At 28.6% G+C, this 17,652-nt stretch overlaps 1 protein-coding gene across 1 annotated transcript in view; it reads right to left on the reverse strand.

Annotated features, from left to right (window-relative positions):
• Window positions 1–17,652, reverse strand: part of LOC123298714 — a 105,917-nt gene that overhangs the window by 34,044 nt on the left and 54,221 nt on the right. The window contains exon 6 of the mRNA XM_044880807.1: window positions 11,468–11,568. Coding sequence (XP_044736742.1) covers window positions 11,468–11,568 — 101 coding nt within the window. The remainder of the gene's footprint in view (window positions 1–11,467; window positions 11,569–17,652) is intronic.

Raw genomic sequence — 17,652 nt, forward strand, 5'->3', positions numbered from 1 at the left:
TAACTGTCAAACATTAAATGAACGATTCAAATTATAAAGATGTTCATTTTTTGTTTGAAACAGTCATTTGTAAACCGAATCGTTCAGAAAGTAATTGATAGTCTTTATAGAAAAACGAACGACATTTATTGGATTTATTGGAATTTTTTTTTTCGAAGAGCGAAGATTTAGCAAAAGCAATTAAACGAAAGAACAATTTTGATATGAAAAAATGTTTCGAACAAAAAATGTTCATTCTTTTTTTAATCAATAACAACTTGTTATTGAGTGAGCTTTTCATTTAATTTGAAAACCAAGGTCACTTTTAATGTCTGCGTAATATAAGCACCTACACACTCAATATTTTTAGCTTGAAGCATTTATATCAATAAAAGTTCTTTTTCGAGTTTCAAGCATATGTCAATTTAAAAAAGATGATTCGTATACAGGGTGTGTGTATTATTTGCACAGATTCGCTTAAATACACAGATTCCAATGGTGTTTTTTCAGTGTTTTATTTTATATATGAATTATAATGAATTTTTCTATACAATTCCAGTTTTCGGAATAACCCTGGCTTTATTTACCTACGATTATCGAGATAAGTGTAAATCATATTTTAACGATTTGCCGTCCCATATTTATGCCGCTCCGGGAGATTGTCGGGCTAGTCGTTCCTGGATCCGGCTCTGTGGTTCTCGAGTTGCAACAAATGCATTCTATTCTACCATACTCAACATACGTTTTTTCTTCTACACTCTCTGCCAACAATCTACGAACTACTCTGGCATATTTTAATTGGATACATCACATAGTCTTTAAGAGAAGTACATCGAGGAAATGAAATCCAAGTTTTAACCAGAACCACAAAAAAATCTTCATTTTCGTCAATAACGAATTTTTGACAAAAATACGTAATTTTTACTTTTCAAAAGCTTATATATCAAAAAGGATGAAGTTTTTTGAAAATTGTCAAGAGTACAAAAATGCTAAGAATAGTCCAGTATATAATATCTTATGACTTTCAAATTAAATTTTTTACCGTAACCACGAAATAATCTTTATTTTCCTCAACAACGAATTTATATCTCGAAAACGGTGACGTAAAGTAAAAAATATCTCAGATACAAAAATATTTAGAATTGTATAAAATCGAACATTCAATAGTTTTTTTTAAATGTTTAATAAATAAAGATATTATGGTGTCCGGGAGTAGGGAACTTCTGCCCCGCCGCATGTGCGTAAATCGAAAAAGCACAAGCACTCATGTATATGACATTCTTGAGTACACTCAGACAAACATTTTCCACCGGCTCCCATAAAAATATACTGACGAGGAGACAATTCCTGAGTCAAATGCTTCATTTCCTACAGTAAGAGGGCAATAACTATTGAGTTATGTTATGTATATAGAGGTAAAAATGTACATGAAAAAAAACCAATTATTGTTTTTTTTTTTCATTTTATCAAAATATTTTTTCAATATAAAGAATACATATTACAACTAATACCTACTGATACAAAAAAAATTAAATTAATATTTATCCATTGTGTTTACATTATATACAAATATTTATTATAAAATAAATTTTCATTTTCTCTCTTCCGAACAAGATTTTCATTTGATATTTTTATTCATTTTCCCCAGCTTTTTTTTTCATGAATACATGATATGGTGATATTATTACTATGATGATGGCAGAGATTGTTTGCAAATAAAAAAACAGCACAAATGTTGTTACACGGATTTGAGTATTTTTTATACCATGTATATATGAAATATACATAGTATATTAAGTGTTAGTCCCAAGTTTGTAACGCTTAAAAATAATGATCCTACGAAAAAAATTTTGGTATAGGTGTTCATAGAATCACCCAATTCGTCCATTTCCAATTGTCTGTCCGTCTGTCCGTTAGTCCATCTGTCCGTCTGTCTGTCAACACGATAACTTAAAAATAAAAAGAGATATAAAGCTGAAATTTTTATAGTGTACTCAGGACGTAAAAAGTGAGATCGAGTTCGTAAATCAGCAATATAGGTCAATTGGGTCTTGGGTGCGTAGGACCCATTTTGTAAACCGTTAGAGATAGAACAAAAGTTTAAATGTAAAAAAATGTTCCTTATTAAAAAATAAACAACTTTTGTTCAGAACATTTTTTTGTAAACCTCACTGTTTACCCACGAGGGCGCTAATTATGTACAAATTTTATAGTATGTTTTAATATGGGCATATCAGTTATGTGTGTGTGGCTATTTAAAAGTGGATATCTTTTTTTATTTACGTGACATCTATACATAGTATTTCAACAATTAACTCAGTCAATTGTTTGTTTTCACTTGTTTTATTTAACATAATACACGCGTCCAACTTCATAACACTCAAGCGGTTGACATGAAATGTGCACTTTACAAAGCTGTAATAATATGCAGAAAAATATTTTTTTATATTCAAAATTTGGCTTTTTTTATTTTAGAATTCAGGAAACAAAAGAAGGTATGATGTATTTTTGAAATTAACTATATAATTTTAGTAACTCGCTAAAAACTTGGTTATAGGTATTTGAAATGATGTAAAAAAATCAATAAAAAATACTTTTTAAGAGACAAGCTTATATTGTACTAAAAACTCGAAAATAATGTTTTCTATGAGTCACTCATACTCGACTATTTGTAAGAGCTTGAGACGCTAAATTTAAAAATGAACCGAAACTTTTACAAATAATCGTCAATTTTTTTGTTTTTTTTCGGGTACGGATCACACGCACTCGCACTTGGAACACTCTCCGTTAAATTACCTTTCAAACGCTACGATGCCACAAACACACACAGGCATATAGCGGTGAAACTCAATAATAACACCCCTTTTTAGTTCGGGGGGTTAAAAATGCATTTTTAATGCACAAACGAGTAAAATTATCTTCCCATAATTTGCAATGTTCTGCACAGAATTTATAAATATCTTGTAGAACCTAATGCAAAAAATCGCATCATGATCCATCTTATTTAAGAAATTTTCGCGGTATAATGTAAAATTTCCTCGTCTATAGGGAACAATTGTACTATTTGTTAGTATTCATTATAAACCAAGTTTGTCTATCAAAAAAACTACTGTACATAAATTTTTATCAGTATTTAAGTACGGTCAATATGGTTTAAATGGTCTATTGCGGTCGGTATTACACTTCAAACAAAAATGGACTTCATAGAAAAACAAACCACTTTTATTGGGAAATTGTTTTCGAAGAGTGCCTAGATTTGGGGTATAACTTCTCAGTCCGTGTTTGTTTAAACTGTACTGTTTGCGGAAAATGTCTTGAGCAAAAAATTTTACCTTTTTAATCGATAACAAGTTTGGTTGGGTTAGGTTAGGTTAGGTTAGGTTGTATTGGCTGTCCACGAAAGTCAAACTTAGACTATCGAGCCCATTGTATAATATATATGTTTACCACCATTTTTGCTGATATTTTCATATATCAGCTCCTCAATTATTTTGAGAGGCTGAGTGCATTTCCTTCATGCATATACCATGCCCTACACCAACCTACCAAAATTATTAATTAAATTAATTTTTGTTGTGACGATGGGAATGGAACCCGCTACCCTAGGCATATCGGGAACGGGATTGTTTACGTTTTAACCAACTGAGCTCTTCTAGGGTTTGGCTAACTTGATAGACTTTTTAAATTTATCTATGTAGCTAGTTCGGAATACCTATAGATAAATCCTATAATGTTATTATTAAATTTATACTCTATATTGTTTAATACCTTTTAGGTAAATCCTAGAAGCTATTATTATAATTAACTATTTTCATATTTCATTTGTTATTAGCTTTATTTTGTAGTGATATGGTGCATATACGCTTTTATTCATATTATTTATATCAAAACGATTCCAATAATCGAATTCAACGTTACTTTTTGAAGAGAACGTTAAGAAGAAACATGTTTTTACAACAAGTTCCCAGGATTCGACCCGCCCTAAAACCAACCTTTCTTTGCAGTCATCGTTCCATTATATATGCGATTTAACTACAAAATAATTCATTTGTAATGAATTTTCCAAGTTTCTTAAAGACTCAGGCTTATAAAGTACTTTTCCAACATGAAGGTGGGTCATATCATCCAAAAAATGTTAACATGGCATTTTAGCCGAAACGGTAATAATATGTTGTATTTTGCTTATTTCTTTCTGTATGTCAGTAATGACGTAACTATTCACATAGAAAATGAAGTGTGTTCTCGATCTTACGTGATTTACGTGCTACTTATGTGCTTTAAAGGTTAAAGGTGGCGCTAAATGCCAGGCGTTATCTAATAGTAATACACCTCTCTTTATTTGTGGGGTGCTATCCTTAGCAAAGTTGTTAAACATAATGATTATGTTCACCCAATTTATATTTTTTATTCTAGGAAAATTTACAAAAACGTTCTTGACAATAAGCTATAAAAACAAAGTAAATTAAGCACACAAATAAGAAATTTATTCTGTTGCTTGCTACCATTATTTAAGTCAACCAAGGAATCTGTCTGATAATGAAATGTGGTTTTATATATCACACACAGTCGACATTTCAGTGACAAACAATTAGATTAGATTTCGGTTACAAAATTGTTCTCTTATATTATTCTCTAAGATTTGTTGTCTTTATGTCTGCTTCTATATATGACATGCCACTATGCAATATGGATTGTCATTTGTTTCATTTCATGGTAGATAATGTACAAGAATAATTGTTTCTTAATAGTACAATAATAAGAAGATGAAGAAATGCTATTCGGTTAAAAACGAAAAAGGAATTTAAGTAGGTCAGCTTATCATTCGATTTTTATACACATTGGTTTCTAGCAATAAATTTAAGCTATCAATTTTTTATAGCAGCCGTTTTAAAATATAAGTATACTAGCTGATCCGGCGAACTTCGTATCGCCTAACAGTCCGGGTCAGTAAAGAGACGTTTACACTTCAATTGACATTTTACCACAGATAATTTACATTTTACCATAGACAATTTGTTTTTCAGTAATGACAATAGTATAAATATTGATAAATATTGACATTAATTTTTATACGATAATAACGTCACTCAATGCCCTCTACTAAAACTTAAACTTTATGGTATGGTATTAAAGCTCAAATTGACTTTTAATTATTATTACGAATCTTCTGTATGGGAATATAGAAAAGTGTTGTTTTTAGACTTGTTCAGGCAATTTTTTAATTTTTCTCTCCGTATATCCATCAGAAAAAATAGTGGTTTTGGCTAGTAAAGAAATGTTTTAGTAAAATGGTTTTTTAAAATAATTTTAACGACAATAATATTTCTATAAATTCATGCCATTTATCTTCAACTTTATATACAAAGTTGTAATAATAAATTACTGCAATGGTGCTTTTATACTAGAAAATTTCAGCTAAACCTACTGTGCAGTCAAATCATTTCGTGTTATTAGAGATATGGTTCAAAGACTGCTTGCTGTTATAGTGTTAAATGTGAGCATTACTATAATGAATATTGAAGTAAATTTTATTCATATTTGAATATAATGCGAAATTGATGTTATTTATGGGAATTTGTATTAGCATACATGATATCTAAAAACACATAAGGAGTGTTTACTGTTTATTTTACTATCCACCTTGTCAGTGATTGAAATATGAGCTTAAATGTCAGTTTTGTTAGTCTAAAAACTTTAAACTCTCTGTGAGCTAGATAGAAAGAAAAGTTTTTACGAGTTTGTGGTAAAAGGATTGAATTATAGCCTGTAAAAAATGAGAAATTCTTAGTTGATTAGTTGCAAGAGCAATTTGTTATGTCTTACAAAAGAAAAATTTCTAACAAGACTCCAAGACTCTATGAACAGAAAATTTGATGAATTAGTCATATCTGCCGTTGAAAGACGGCAGCAAAATCAGCGAGAAAACCTGAAATCAAGTCCACCTATGGAAATCTTTAATGGATAATTCTGATGCTGATTAAGTTTAGGTCAGGGTGAAAGGGTTGGGTGACAATGCCAACATTCACATGGAGGGTTGAGAGTCATTCAGTTTATATATTCTAAACCTGGTAACCTCTCTTAAATATTTCTCTTTAAGCATTTTCAGCTTTAGGCAAAACACTTTTATCTCTTTTTATCTACCTGTAGTAGATCAACGTGTAGCTGCACTACTCCTCCAAAAAATTAAAATTTCTTGAGGGTCCTTGTTGAATGAAATTTCATATCTGTGAATCCTTAGTTTTGAAAAGCTTAAGTTACCAGGTAAACTAGGAGTGTGTACAAAGGGGATCAAGAGGGAATGTAAGATACATACAATTTTTTAAATTTTTTTATTTTATTTTTCATCTTATTATATTATTCTCCAAAAGAACGATTGGCGTTGCTGCCTCTATTTAAATTCCGTAGGGGTAACTGCGGATTTCTTATCATGCACCAGGAATTTTGAATGGGTACCTGTACGTTTCAGGTACAGATATGAATGAATCAACCGATGGCGTTCCTTATCTCTGGATACTCAAATATCTCCAGAATATCTACTCTAACAATTTTCTTTATTCTTAAAAGGCTAATTTTGTATACATATAAATTTCCAGTTGCTCTAAAGCTAAACGTAATTTATATGAAACACGTAATTTTATAAATTTCCAGATTATATACAGTGTATATTTTATTTTATATTTATTTGATAATAATGGATGTTTTGTTGTTGTTTTTCAAAACTTTTCAAACAGAATTAAATATTCACAATTCGTGCTTGTTGATGGCTCACTGCATTTATTTATATAGGAGAAAGGTATCTAGGTTGAGCTATTACAATTGAGTTTTCATAAAAAAAACCAATTTGTATACCTATATGTACCTTTGTGCAGGGTCAATATTTATAAATATAAGGTTTGCTTATAAATATTGAAACTGCACTGAGGTACGTATAGCTGAGCGATCCATTTACTGCACGCTCTATATTTTAAAAATGATTCCACATTTAAAAAAAAGTTTCAGACAAAAATTGTAGAAAATTTTATCATATGTGACTTTGGATACAACATTTGTACTAAAAAAGTAAAGGTTGGTACAAATATTCAGCTTATTCGATTCCGAGGTTAACCCCTTTTCATGACTTAAATAATCGGGTTAATAAGGATCAGACCATTTGTATAGCCAAGTGGATGTGATTAAGACAATCAAGTACATTAGAAGTCACGAATAATTCGTTGAAATATCGTAGTGAGCTTTTTATTTTATCGAATTGTAGATCCGAAGAATGAAGTAAAAAATTTCAATGAATTTGGCTTTATATTTAATTTACCTAAACTTCCATATCGATCGAAAATGTTTGTAGCTATGTTTCAAGTGCGAATTTAGAATTCTGTGTCCCAAACAACTAGAAAAGATGCGATGATATTCAAACGGCTGAATAGATTCTCTGCGAACATTATCAGTCAAATTACCTTTGAAGAAATCAAAATCAATTCATTCGTAAAGGAGTTGCAATGTCACAAGCGGATCGATCAGATCTGATTTTATATCGAGGGTTTCTTGTTAATTTAATATTATTATCCAATCAATTTCTGATAGAAAAATAATTTATTTTCTAAGACTTTTGCCACAATAGGGTTGGATTTTCTAAATTTGACCTAAAGTCAAAAGATGCCGATGCCGACTTTGCTGACCTTCTCATACATGTGTGGTATTATTTGTGTACCATCTGGTCAGTGCTTTTATAATGAAATCAAAAGTTTTTAATAGTTATTTATATAGAAATTTCAATACCTTCATACAGGAAATTAAATTTAATAAAATTTTAGTTTTATGTAGAATACGAATAAAATGTTTTAAATTATGAAATTGTTTTTGAATTTGCCTGAAGTGATATTATATAACGACGAAAAACCGCAAATAGAAGCACCCACACTTTTTTGCAAAAACTTTATCCGCGTACGTCGCTGAACAATTTCAACTTTAAAAACAAAGACTACCGCGTTATAGCTATCACTTTCCTTACCAATTCTACCAATATTAAAATTAGCTAAAAAAAATTCATCAACTACTATTAGGTACCCTGTTGTCTGACTATCCATCATTAAACATTGTAATTGCCACCGATATACATAGATAACCTAAGAAGTTATTACTGAGCCTAACAGTGTCTTTTACTAAATTTTTGTCAATAGGAAGTTCTATTTCAATTAATTAATGGAAATGGAAATGACGAACTTGAAAAAATGCAAAATTAATTTTGCCTACTTCGTAAAATGGGTAGTCCTTTGCTGGACACCTTTAACATAGAAATTTTTTATTTTTCAGATATCAGTTTGAAATTATATATAAATGGAATTTTCCCTTTTATTGTTCGATTATGTTCCTGTTAAAATAACAAATCTCTCAACTTTAGTCTTGCACTCGTGACCAAATTTTTCGTAGCAAATCTTGAATGTCTTGAAGTGTTTTTTACGTATTTATTTGTGTATTTATCAATGCCAACCTATGCTTACGGGTAACTTGACTTCAATGTTTGTTTATTTTACAAAACTTGTTTTGAAAATAAATAAATATCGTTAAATCCGCTTAAAAAAATTTAGTGATTCTCTAAATTCCATGTTCAATAAAATTTTTTGTAGGGTGGGAGTTTTTGATATTACTCTGTGAAATGACACGTGACAATTGTCATTTCAAAGAGTTAAATCATCACACGCAGTTCGTCATCAAATACAATCGCATATTGTAACTGTAATATGCCTTTCAAAATCACTTCTCTTCAATATATTAAAAAAAAGCTTCCCACTTTTACTATTTCAAACATAATAAAATTTGTAGCCCTTTTTTTCTAACAATAAAAACATTTACTCTTTTTATTATGTTTTTTTTTCTTACTTTACTATTTTTCGTATAATAAATTTTGTCATAGAAAAATAAAATAAAAGATGAAATATGTAGAACAAATTTTTTATTTATTGAATTTTTTCTTTTTACGATTTATGGAAAAGGGAAATAGTTTTTTTTTCTACACATATTTGGATTTATATAGAAAAAGGTTTTTGTTCTTCCCATGAAGTGTAGAAAGAAAAACTTAATATTTTATGATTTAAGAGAAAATACTTTGTTTGTGTAAGTTTGTTTTGATTGCAGTGATTTTTCTTATAAATAATCTAAATTTATTGTTCATACATAATATATATCGTTAGACAGTAAGCTTAAAAATATGATTATACCTTTTACAATATCGTACAATCAAAGTTATAAGCACAAAGACACATTACACTTACGAGCTTGTGGCTTACGAGACACAAAAGCACATATTGAAAAAAACAAACTCTTCATGTTTCTTTCTCAGAATTGGTGGTCTCTAAGCCCAATTTTGCAAATAATTATTGAACTAAAATAGCACTGATTTGAAAAATTAGGTGTCAAAAAAGTATTTAGTTAAGTTATTAATTAAATTCTTATTACTTGCCCAATCTATTAGTGACTCTAATTCTATGGCATGAAAAGTCGACTCACGATGCGATTCAACTTTTATATGAGCGTTTTAAATCGTATGGTTATTATTTAATAATACACTGAAGAACTCCGGAAGAACATACAACGCGTAACTTCTTGCTGTTATTTCATGTTGATAAACCAAAGCGCTTATCTGTAGGTTTGAGACGCCACAAATTTTTTTCGCTGAACAAATGCAGTTTTAAGCAAGTTAACCAAGTCTACGAGGATAAGGGAAAAGTTTGAGCAGTGATTATTAAAATTTACAATTGGACTTTAAGCTACACGTGAATGTATTCAATTTGTGATGTATTAAACGAAAATGGAAAAAGGAAGACTTTTGCATCCACAAAGCCAAACCGAATAAAAAAAAAGGATGTTTTAGAGTCACATCACCTTTCGTTTAGAATTTCCGATAAAAGTATTTGCGGCAGTTTCTGTCAAAGGTATAAGATATGACGAATAAATTTTAATATAATATTTACATATGTAAAGTATGTCTGCCTGTATGATAATATTTTTAGGCTAACGGTAAACGTAACAATTATTAAGAATTCAACTAGAATTTCTAACAAACTACCAAATATTCTTTTTTTGTTACAAGTAAACATTTTGTATATAGATAAGTTGAATAATTTTTTTATGGCGATAAAATCATTTGTATATGGGTGCGAAGCAATGAGACGTGAAGTTATTGAATAATTTTGTAGTTTGAATTTTATTTTAGAAAATCATAAATCAATTTATTTTTATAAAAAATGGTAGTTTTTATGACTTGCTGTAGAAATTGGTTTGGAATAAAAATAAAACTTTCACAACTAAAAATTTAATACAATTTGCAATATGCCGTTTGTAAAAACCAAGATCCAAGTTTTTTTTTTTTTATTTTATGTGTGGAAATACAATTTTATCGAATAATTGGATCAAAATTATTATACAACTAATTTATCTTATTTGTAAAGTAGAAGAAATGATTTCGTTTGCTTCGTAAGGCAGTCAGCAGTCCCTAGAAAATATAAAGATGAGATAAGTTCCTTTAACAAATGAGGGGAATTTTTTTGCGTCCCACTTAATTTTCTCAAAATACGTAATTATATTAGCAAAAAAAGAAAAATATCTCAAGGTCAATTAAAATATTTCAAACAAAGGTTGATTAAAATGACGATTTTAATCAACCTTTTTACAAACTCAATAAATTTTTCTGCTACGGAACCCGAAACTCGTATTTGATATCTAAGAACACTCTCATTAAATTGTCTTTTTCCTTGCAGCCTTTTCCAAACTGTCGGTTTGGAAGATCATCGCCAATTTTTAGTTTTTTCGGGTACGGAACCCTAAATTAGCACTTGAAACATGGCTAAGAACACTCTCCATTAGATTATCTTCAAAAAAAACCAAAAAAATCTAAATCGGTTCAGCCAGACAGACAGACAGATAGACTCTTATTTTATGAAGTTTGTATTGGAATTTCTCTTGCTCTATAAAAATAAGTACTTTCAGTTTTATTTGGACAAATGTTTTGCTTCTCTGTAATGAAATATTTAAACAAAAGAACTTTTATTCGAAAGTGAAAATTCAACATTATTTTTTAACAAACGAACAAGGTCTAAGTAAGGCATACATTTCTTCATTTTATATGGAATTTGTTTTCATAATTTAAATGTAAGCATTAAAAAAGGACAATGTGCTTTCAAATTGAAATTTTCCTACACTCTCAAAAAAAAAAAAAGTTTTTTATTTACCAAATATTTGGGTATAAAAAATTAAAATAGAATAAATGTTAACTGAAATATGCATGTTATGAAAATCAACTTAATAAATTTACTTTTCTGACAATGTATGTTGGCATACATAAAAATAACTGTAGCGAAAAATTATTTTAAAAATATTCATTGACCGTCAACATGGTTGTACGAGGGAAAAGGTTGGTTCAATAAATTAGATTAAGATAATTTCATACAGTGTTAGATATTTATAATGTTCAAATAATTGTAAGATTTAAGATACTTACTTGTAAAAGAAAATGGCAACCCGTCTGACCACCGAAAATCTCCTTCATAAGTTCGATCAGTTGCACCAATCCAGTACGCATTAGCATCATGATAACCCGGACTGCAAAATTAAAAAAAAAATAGTTACACACAAAATTATTTAAATATGAGAAAAATAAGGAGGTGTCAATCTTTAATCATCACCGACAAAATACGAACTCTCTAATGTACTGGTTTCCAAGCTTTTTTGTCTCGTAGACCGTTTGCCAGTTTTTCATTATTTAGATAGATCCGCAGCTATGCAATGTCAGATTAAGACTGCGTGGGGTCCGAACGAAAAACAAACTATCCGTTCTTTTCCCGTTTATGGGCCGGCGTATGATGTGAATGCTCGTGGAATATTTATTCTTACAGACACCATATTATGATTTTCACTACCGTTCGCCTTTAAACGACCCCCAGGGGTTGTTATAGACTAGTTTGGGATTGAATAACTGCTCAAATGTTTCTTTTGCAATCGATTCTCTACGCCTCTCTAGCACCGAAACTTCCAAGCTGATCGATGTCTTACTAAGGATTGCAAGCTTAACTAGTTACTCTGGGATTGTCCATATCGACAGGTGCGCAGGTCATTATTTTAGAAATATATATTTTTTACAAATATTTGAATATTATTTAATTATAGTTCTTTATAAATAATATAAAATTAAATATGATTAGATGTTTAATGTTTTTATTAAACTCGAGGACTTAAAATTTTGCAAAATTTGACTGTTCTATTTAATTTATTGTTTCATTTTTGATTTATATTTGATTTTTCAACTAGCAGAAGATATAAGCTTTAACCTGGTCAAAATTTTCGCTCCCTGGTTAAGCCTTTTGTAAAGACTTACAATCAAGTTATAATATTTCGTGATGCTCACAACAACTTGAACCTTGAATACAGCCATAGAGAACATTATTTTTGCTCAAAATGCTAAATGAGCCTGCAAAAGTCAGTACAAAGAAATGAGTTGGCGTTCTATTAAAGTATGACTGAATTATATAACTTTCTTTTAATGTTATTTAATCCATAGACATAGAATATGAACTGAACGTTCCATATCTAGCTGTACAGTAAATCCAGCTGAAAATAAAATTTTGATTAAAAGTTCTTAAATTATATTAAAACTAAATAATTATTTTAAAATTTGATTAAAAGCTAACAAATACTTGTGCTCATGATTGAATTAATTCAGTTCGTAAATAGTTTAACAGGTTGTTTAAAAATAATATTGTCTTTTAATTATGTTCTTAATACAAAGTTTTAATGCATTTTAAAGTCAATATAGAGATGATTTTTTAAGATGGTCCCACTTTATATTTCGAAAATAGAATGGTGGTGTTATGGGGAAAATTTTCAAACAAAGAACCAGAAAATGTAGCAACAAATATGTAGTCCTATTGAAAAGGAAACTTGACAGCTGTTTAATCATAAAGCCATCGTTATATAAAGAAACTAAATACTGTCTTCGAAATACGAGGATAACAATTTTTTTAAAAGGTCACCTGTAGATGGAATATTCAAGAGTTATTTGTTACTATTTTTTGATTAAGAAATAAGTTTTTATAGACACATCATAGAATTATACAAATAACAACAGTAAACTAAATATTGTTGTAAACTTCTATCTCACAAAAATGTTCAATGTATTAACGAAAATAGTGTACAGATATTCATAAAATCACCTCCATTTCTGTGGGTCTAATAAAGCGTGTTTTCTTAAGTTAAAAAAAATTTTGTTATTTAATTCTTAATCTAAAAAAATTCTTACATTTTTTTAAAACGACGAAGGAATATTCATAAAATTAAATATAATTTCAAAGAATTTTGATATTCATTTTTTTTATAAAAAAAATTTACGCTTCATAAATTTATTTATAACAGTAATTTATAAAAATGAATCGTATAATTTCCTATTAAAATAATTTCATTAATATTTGAAATAAATGTCTCTTAAAAATATTTTTAGGGGTATGCATAAAGTGGCTCGTTAAAAGAAAACTATGGATTTAAGTTGAAAATTGATGTATAAATTAAAAATATAGAATTCGAAGAACACGACATAAATAGCATTTTGTAAACAAACTACCGCCCAGTTAACTTTAGAGAAATTAAATTTTGAAAGAAACTAGTTTTATTAAACAAGAATCTATTTATTACAATGAATTAGAAGGGCCTATGTTGTAACGAACTTCAAATTCGAGTGACTTATTGGGCCTATAAGGCCTTGAAAAGCTTAGCGAAATTCAAAGATAATTCACAATTTCTAATCATTTCAAGGAATGTAAAAAGAATATGTGGTCTGGTTAAAACTCAAATTCGTGAACATAAACTAAGAAAATCTTAGCATTGAGTTATTTAAAAAGTTTGATATAAATGACAAAAGTCGGCACTTGGCTATAAATTTTTGAATTCTGTTTGTTCAATCAAACCTTTTAAAACCATTTTTAATTCGGTATAAAGCAAACTCTAAATTGAAATATAATTGTCATTTTGGCTACCATGAGTAAACAAATTACGAAATTATTACAAATTAGAAGCATCTTCTATTAACAAATGGAAATCAATTGATGAGACACTCTGTAAAAAGTCTTACATATAGTATAAATATGATAAAAAAACACATTAACGAACATAAATAAATATTATCGTTTAATGTTACATTTGAACGATTCTTAAAGCGATATTCAATCATATGAACAGCATACAAGTGGCCAAAATTATCTTATTTCTTTCGATTCTTTATTTTTTTTCTGTTAGATGGTAAAGTATTGATACTCTTGAAAATGTAATGAAAGACAAATATAAGACAAATATCAATGATGGAAACCATAGTGTGATCAAATTGGGTTTATACTCTATTAATTTGAAAAAAAAGATACGATATCAAAATGATTCCTATTTAACACGCTTTTATTAGCTTCGTATGTATCCATGTAAAGGAAATTTTGAACGCGATTTCCATCCACTTCAAAACGTCGGATTGAATGGAAACTTCGCACACTTATTAAGGTCGATGACAATACAATAACTAAATAAGTTTGTGTGATTATCATGACCAGGATCTTCAGGATTAACGATTAACTAAAATAAAAAAACACTGATGGTAGAAGCGCAGATAACATTTCATAATATTTATATATAATAGTATAAAAAACTGAAGTAAAAAAAACTGAATTAATAAATAATAGCTGAACTTAAACGCAGAAAATAAATAATAGTTTAAAAAAACTAAAAAAACACGGTCTTGTAACCAGCTAAAGTGAAAAGTAGAAAATAATTTCTGTAAGTTAAAAGAAAAAATAGAGTGATTGGGAAAAGAATCATTTCACCGTAAAAAAACGTGACGTACTTTTTAAAATATTTTATAATGACTTTACTATTACCAAATTGGCAAAATAAAGTTTATAATTGAAATCTAGCACTCCACACTTTTTTACGATAAAATGATTTTTTTCTTAATCACTTAATTTTTTTTTTGAGCTCCTAGATATTATTTTCAACATTTTACTTCAGCTAGTTACAAAAGCGGGTTTTTTTAGTTTTTTATTTTGGCTATTATTTATTACACCTTTATAGGCGCTTATCTATATTTAAATACATGTGGTTATAATTTTCCTTTGAGCTATCAGTATCAATTTATCATTGCCATCGACCTTGATAGGTAATTACCTACAATGAAATTATTGATAAATACTTATTTACTTATTTCTTGTGTTTCCTTACTACAGTGCCAAAAATCTTTTGGAATTTTGCTTTTAAGATTTGTTTATTTGTTTCAATTTTTGAAAAGACTCAATAAAGGTCACTTATTTTCTAATTGAATAATAAAAAACAATGGAATTTTAACATAATTAATTAAAGAATATAAAAAAATATTCATAAACAACATAATAAAAGTTTTCTGTTTTCGCACGTTATAAGTGGAATAAGAGAGCCAATTTTTTTTCTGTCCATACATTCATGTTGAAAAGACGTCGAAGAAAATTTGATATAAGTTAAGCATTTGTTGACAGAAACAACAAATGATAAAAATAATGAAAAGCAATTTGCAAGTGTGTGATAAATTCAGTCAATAAATTTATGGTTTCGTATCACACGATATGTGTATGTGAAATTGAATTCAAAAACAAGATTTTTCTTTCAATTTGCCCTAAATTTATTAAGTTTACGAAAAACGATTACCAACGAAAGTGTTTTGTTTTTAATACAAAAGTAAAAGTATTTTTTGACCAGCAAAAACAATAGCTATGTGTTCCCACCTGCGTGTAATAGCTCAGATGGGAATTGAAAATTACCACCAATCATTATATTTTAAAACTAGATTAATACCCGCCGGCTTCACTGGGCCTAAAAGTAAAAACCACCGCTTTATAGCCTCCATCCTCTCTTGATATACACAGTTTTCAATTTTAATATATGTAAAATAATCATAATTTATTGAATATATCAAAAAGTTGGCCATGATATGTTTGACATTGACTATTTTAAATTTTTACAGAATTCTTTAATTTATGGTTCAAAATAATAATCATAGATCTCCTCCATCAATAATCATCATTTTGAACCATAAATTAAAAATTTTTGTAAAAATTTAAAAAATGGTAAATGTCAAATTAATTAAAATTTTTTATTTTCTTTTACTATATCTTTATAAATTATAGCTCATGTGTTCTGATATATCAGCTATATTGCTGTACAGTTTCATTAAAAACCATTCGCTAGTTTTAGCGTAAAGCGTAACAAACAAACAAACAAACAAACATGCTTACTTTCACATTTATAATATATAGGGATAGGAATAAATAAATGCCTGACTCAAAATATAATTAGATACTGGTTCAATTCCAACATCTCGCCGAAATGCTCTATCTCGACCTCCGTTGAATATTTTGACAGCATTTGTTCCTGGTCATGTTTTGTCTACAAACTTTCTGAATTATTAGTTTGAATTATAATATATCTGGTAACCAAATGCTATAGCACTTAAAGACATAAAATTTCCTGGTATTTTGTTACTGTGTGACAATCCGTAATTACGTCAAATAATGGAATTATTGAAAGAAGATTTTCGTTTAAATAACTTCATAATTCGAAATTTTAACAGGTCCAAAACTGTAACAAGTGAGCCAGAACTTTTGTATCAGTTTCTCTAAGTAGTAATGATAATAATATTTATGAACTACGGAATCTATAATACATCGATTTTTCATTATAAAACTTTTATATCTTACAATACTTATAAGGAATTTGTGAAGAATGTTTTTCCTTCTCATAATCCGACTTAAAGTTTGTGATGACGAAGAATCGTATAAGTGTATAATATGAAAAAAGAAATAAATATATATATAAAAGACCGTAGATTTACTTTGTAAGACATAATTGTTTTAAAAATTCTACGTGTATTTTGTGTGCTTTTTAACTTTCATTACAAAAGAAAAAAAATATTTTGTAAACAATATACTGGAAAAGATAAATATCGGGATAACATTATTAACTAAATACAAGCTTTTTTTAAGGTGCTTTGTATGAAAGTAAATATATTATTTAAAAGTAATATGTTCCAAGCCACAAAGGCATACATGCAAATGTGGAAATTGAACAAGTTGCTATGGAAGTACATTACTCGAGGATCCATTTCCCAACAACAGACGCCAGAGATATTTTTAATCACATATAAAAACTGCAGCTTTAAATAAAAAAAATTTTAACAAAAAGAAATCCGACTTGAAAAGAAAAACTTTTCTGAAACAAATTAATATGCACTAAAAAGAAAAAAAATAACGATAATATAATGTAGTTAAAATTATTGTTATTTTTGAAATTCGTGTCAGCTATGGAAACAACTCTGACAGAACAGATTGCTACATTAGCTTGGTTGATACCGACTCCAAAAATAACAATAATTGAACTACATTATATTATCGTTATTTTTTTTTACTTTTTAGTGCATATTAATTTGTTGGAAAAGTTTTTCTTTTGAAGTCGATTTTCTTTTTTTGAATTTTTTATTTTATTTTGTGATTTTTAAGTGAATCTGAAGTACACTAACTAATTTGTCACTAAAAAAAGAATCATCGCAATCGGTTGGCGTGATATTGAGTTATTTGTCCTCTTGTCGTGCATACTTAATGCAAATTTAAGACTTTTATGGTTTTCTCA

Source organism: Chrysoperla carnea, chromosome 4, assembly GCF_905475395.1.
Source record: "Chrysoperla carnea chromosome 4, inChrCarn1.1, whole genome shotgun sequence".
NCBI classification, from domain to species: Eukaryota; Metazoa; Arthropoda; class Insecta; order Neuroptera; family Chrysopidae; genus Chrysoperla; species Chrysoperla carnea.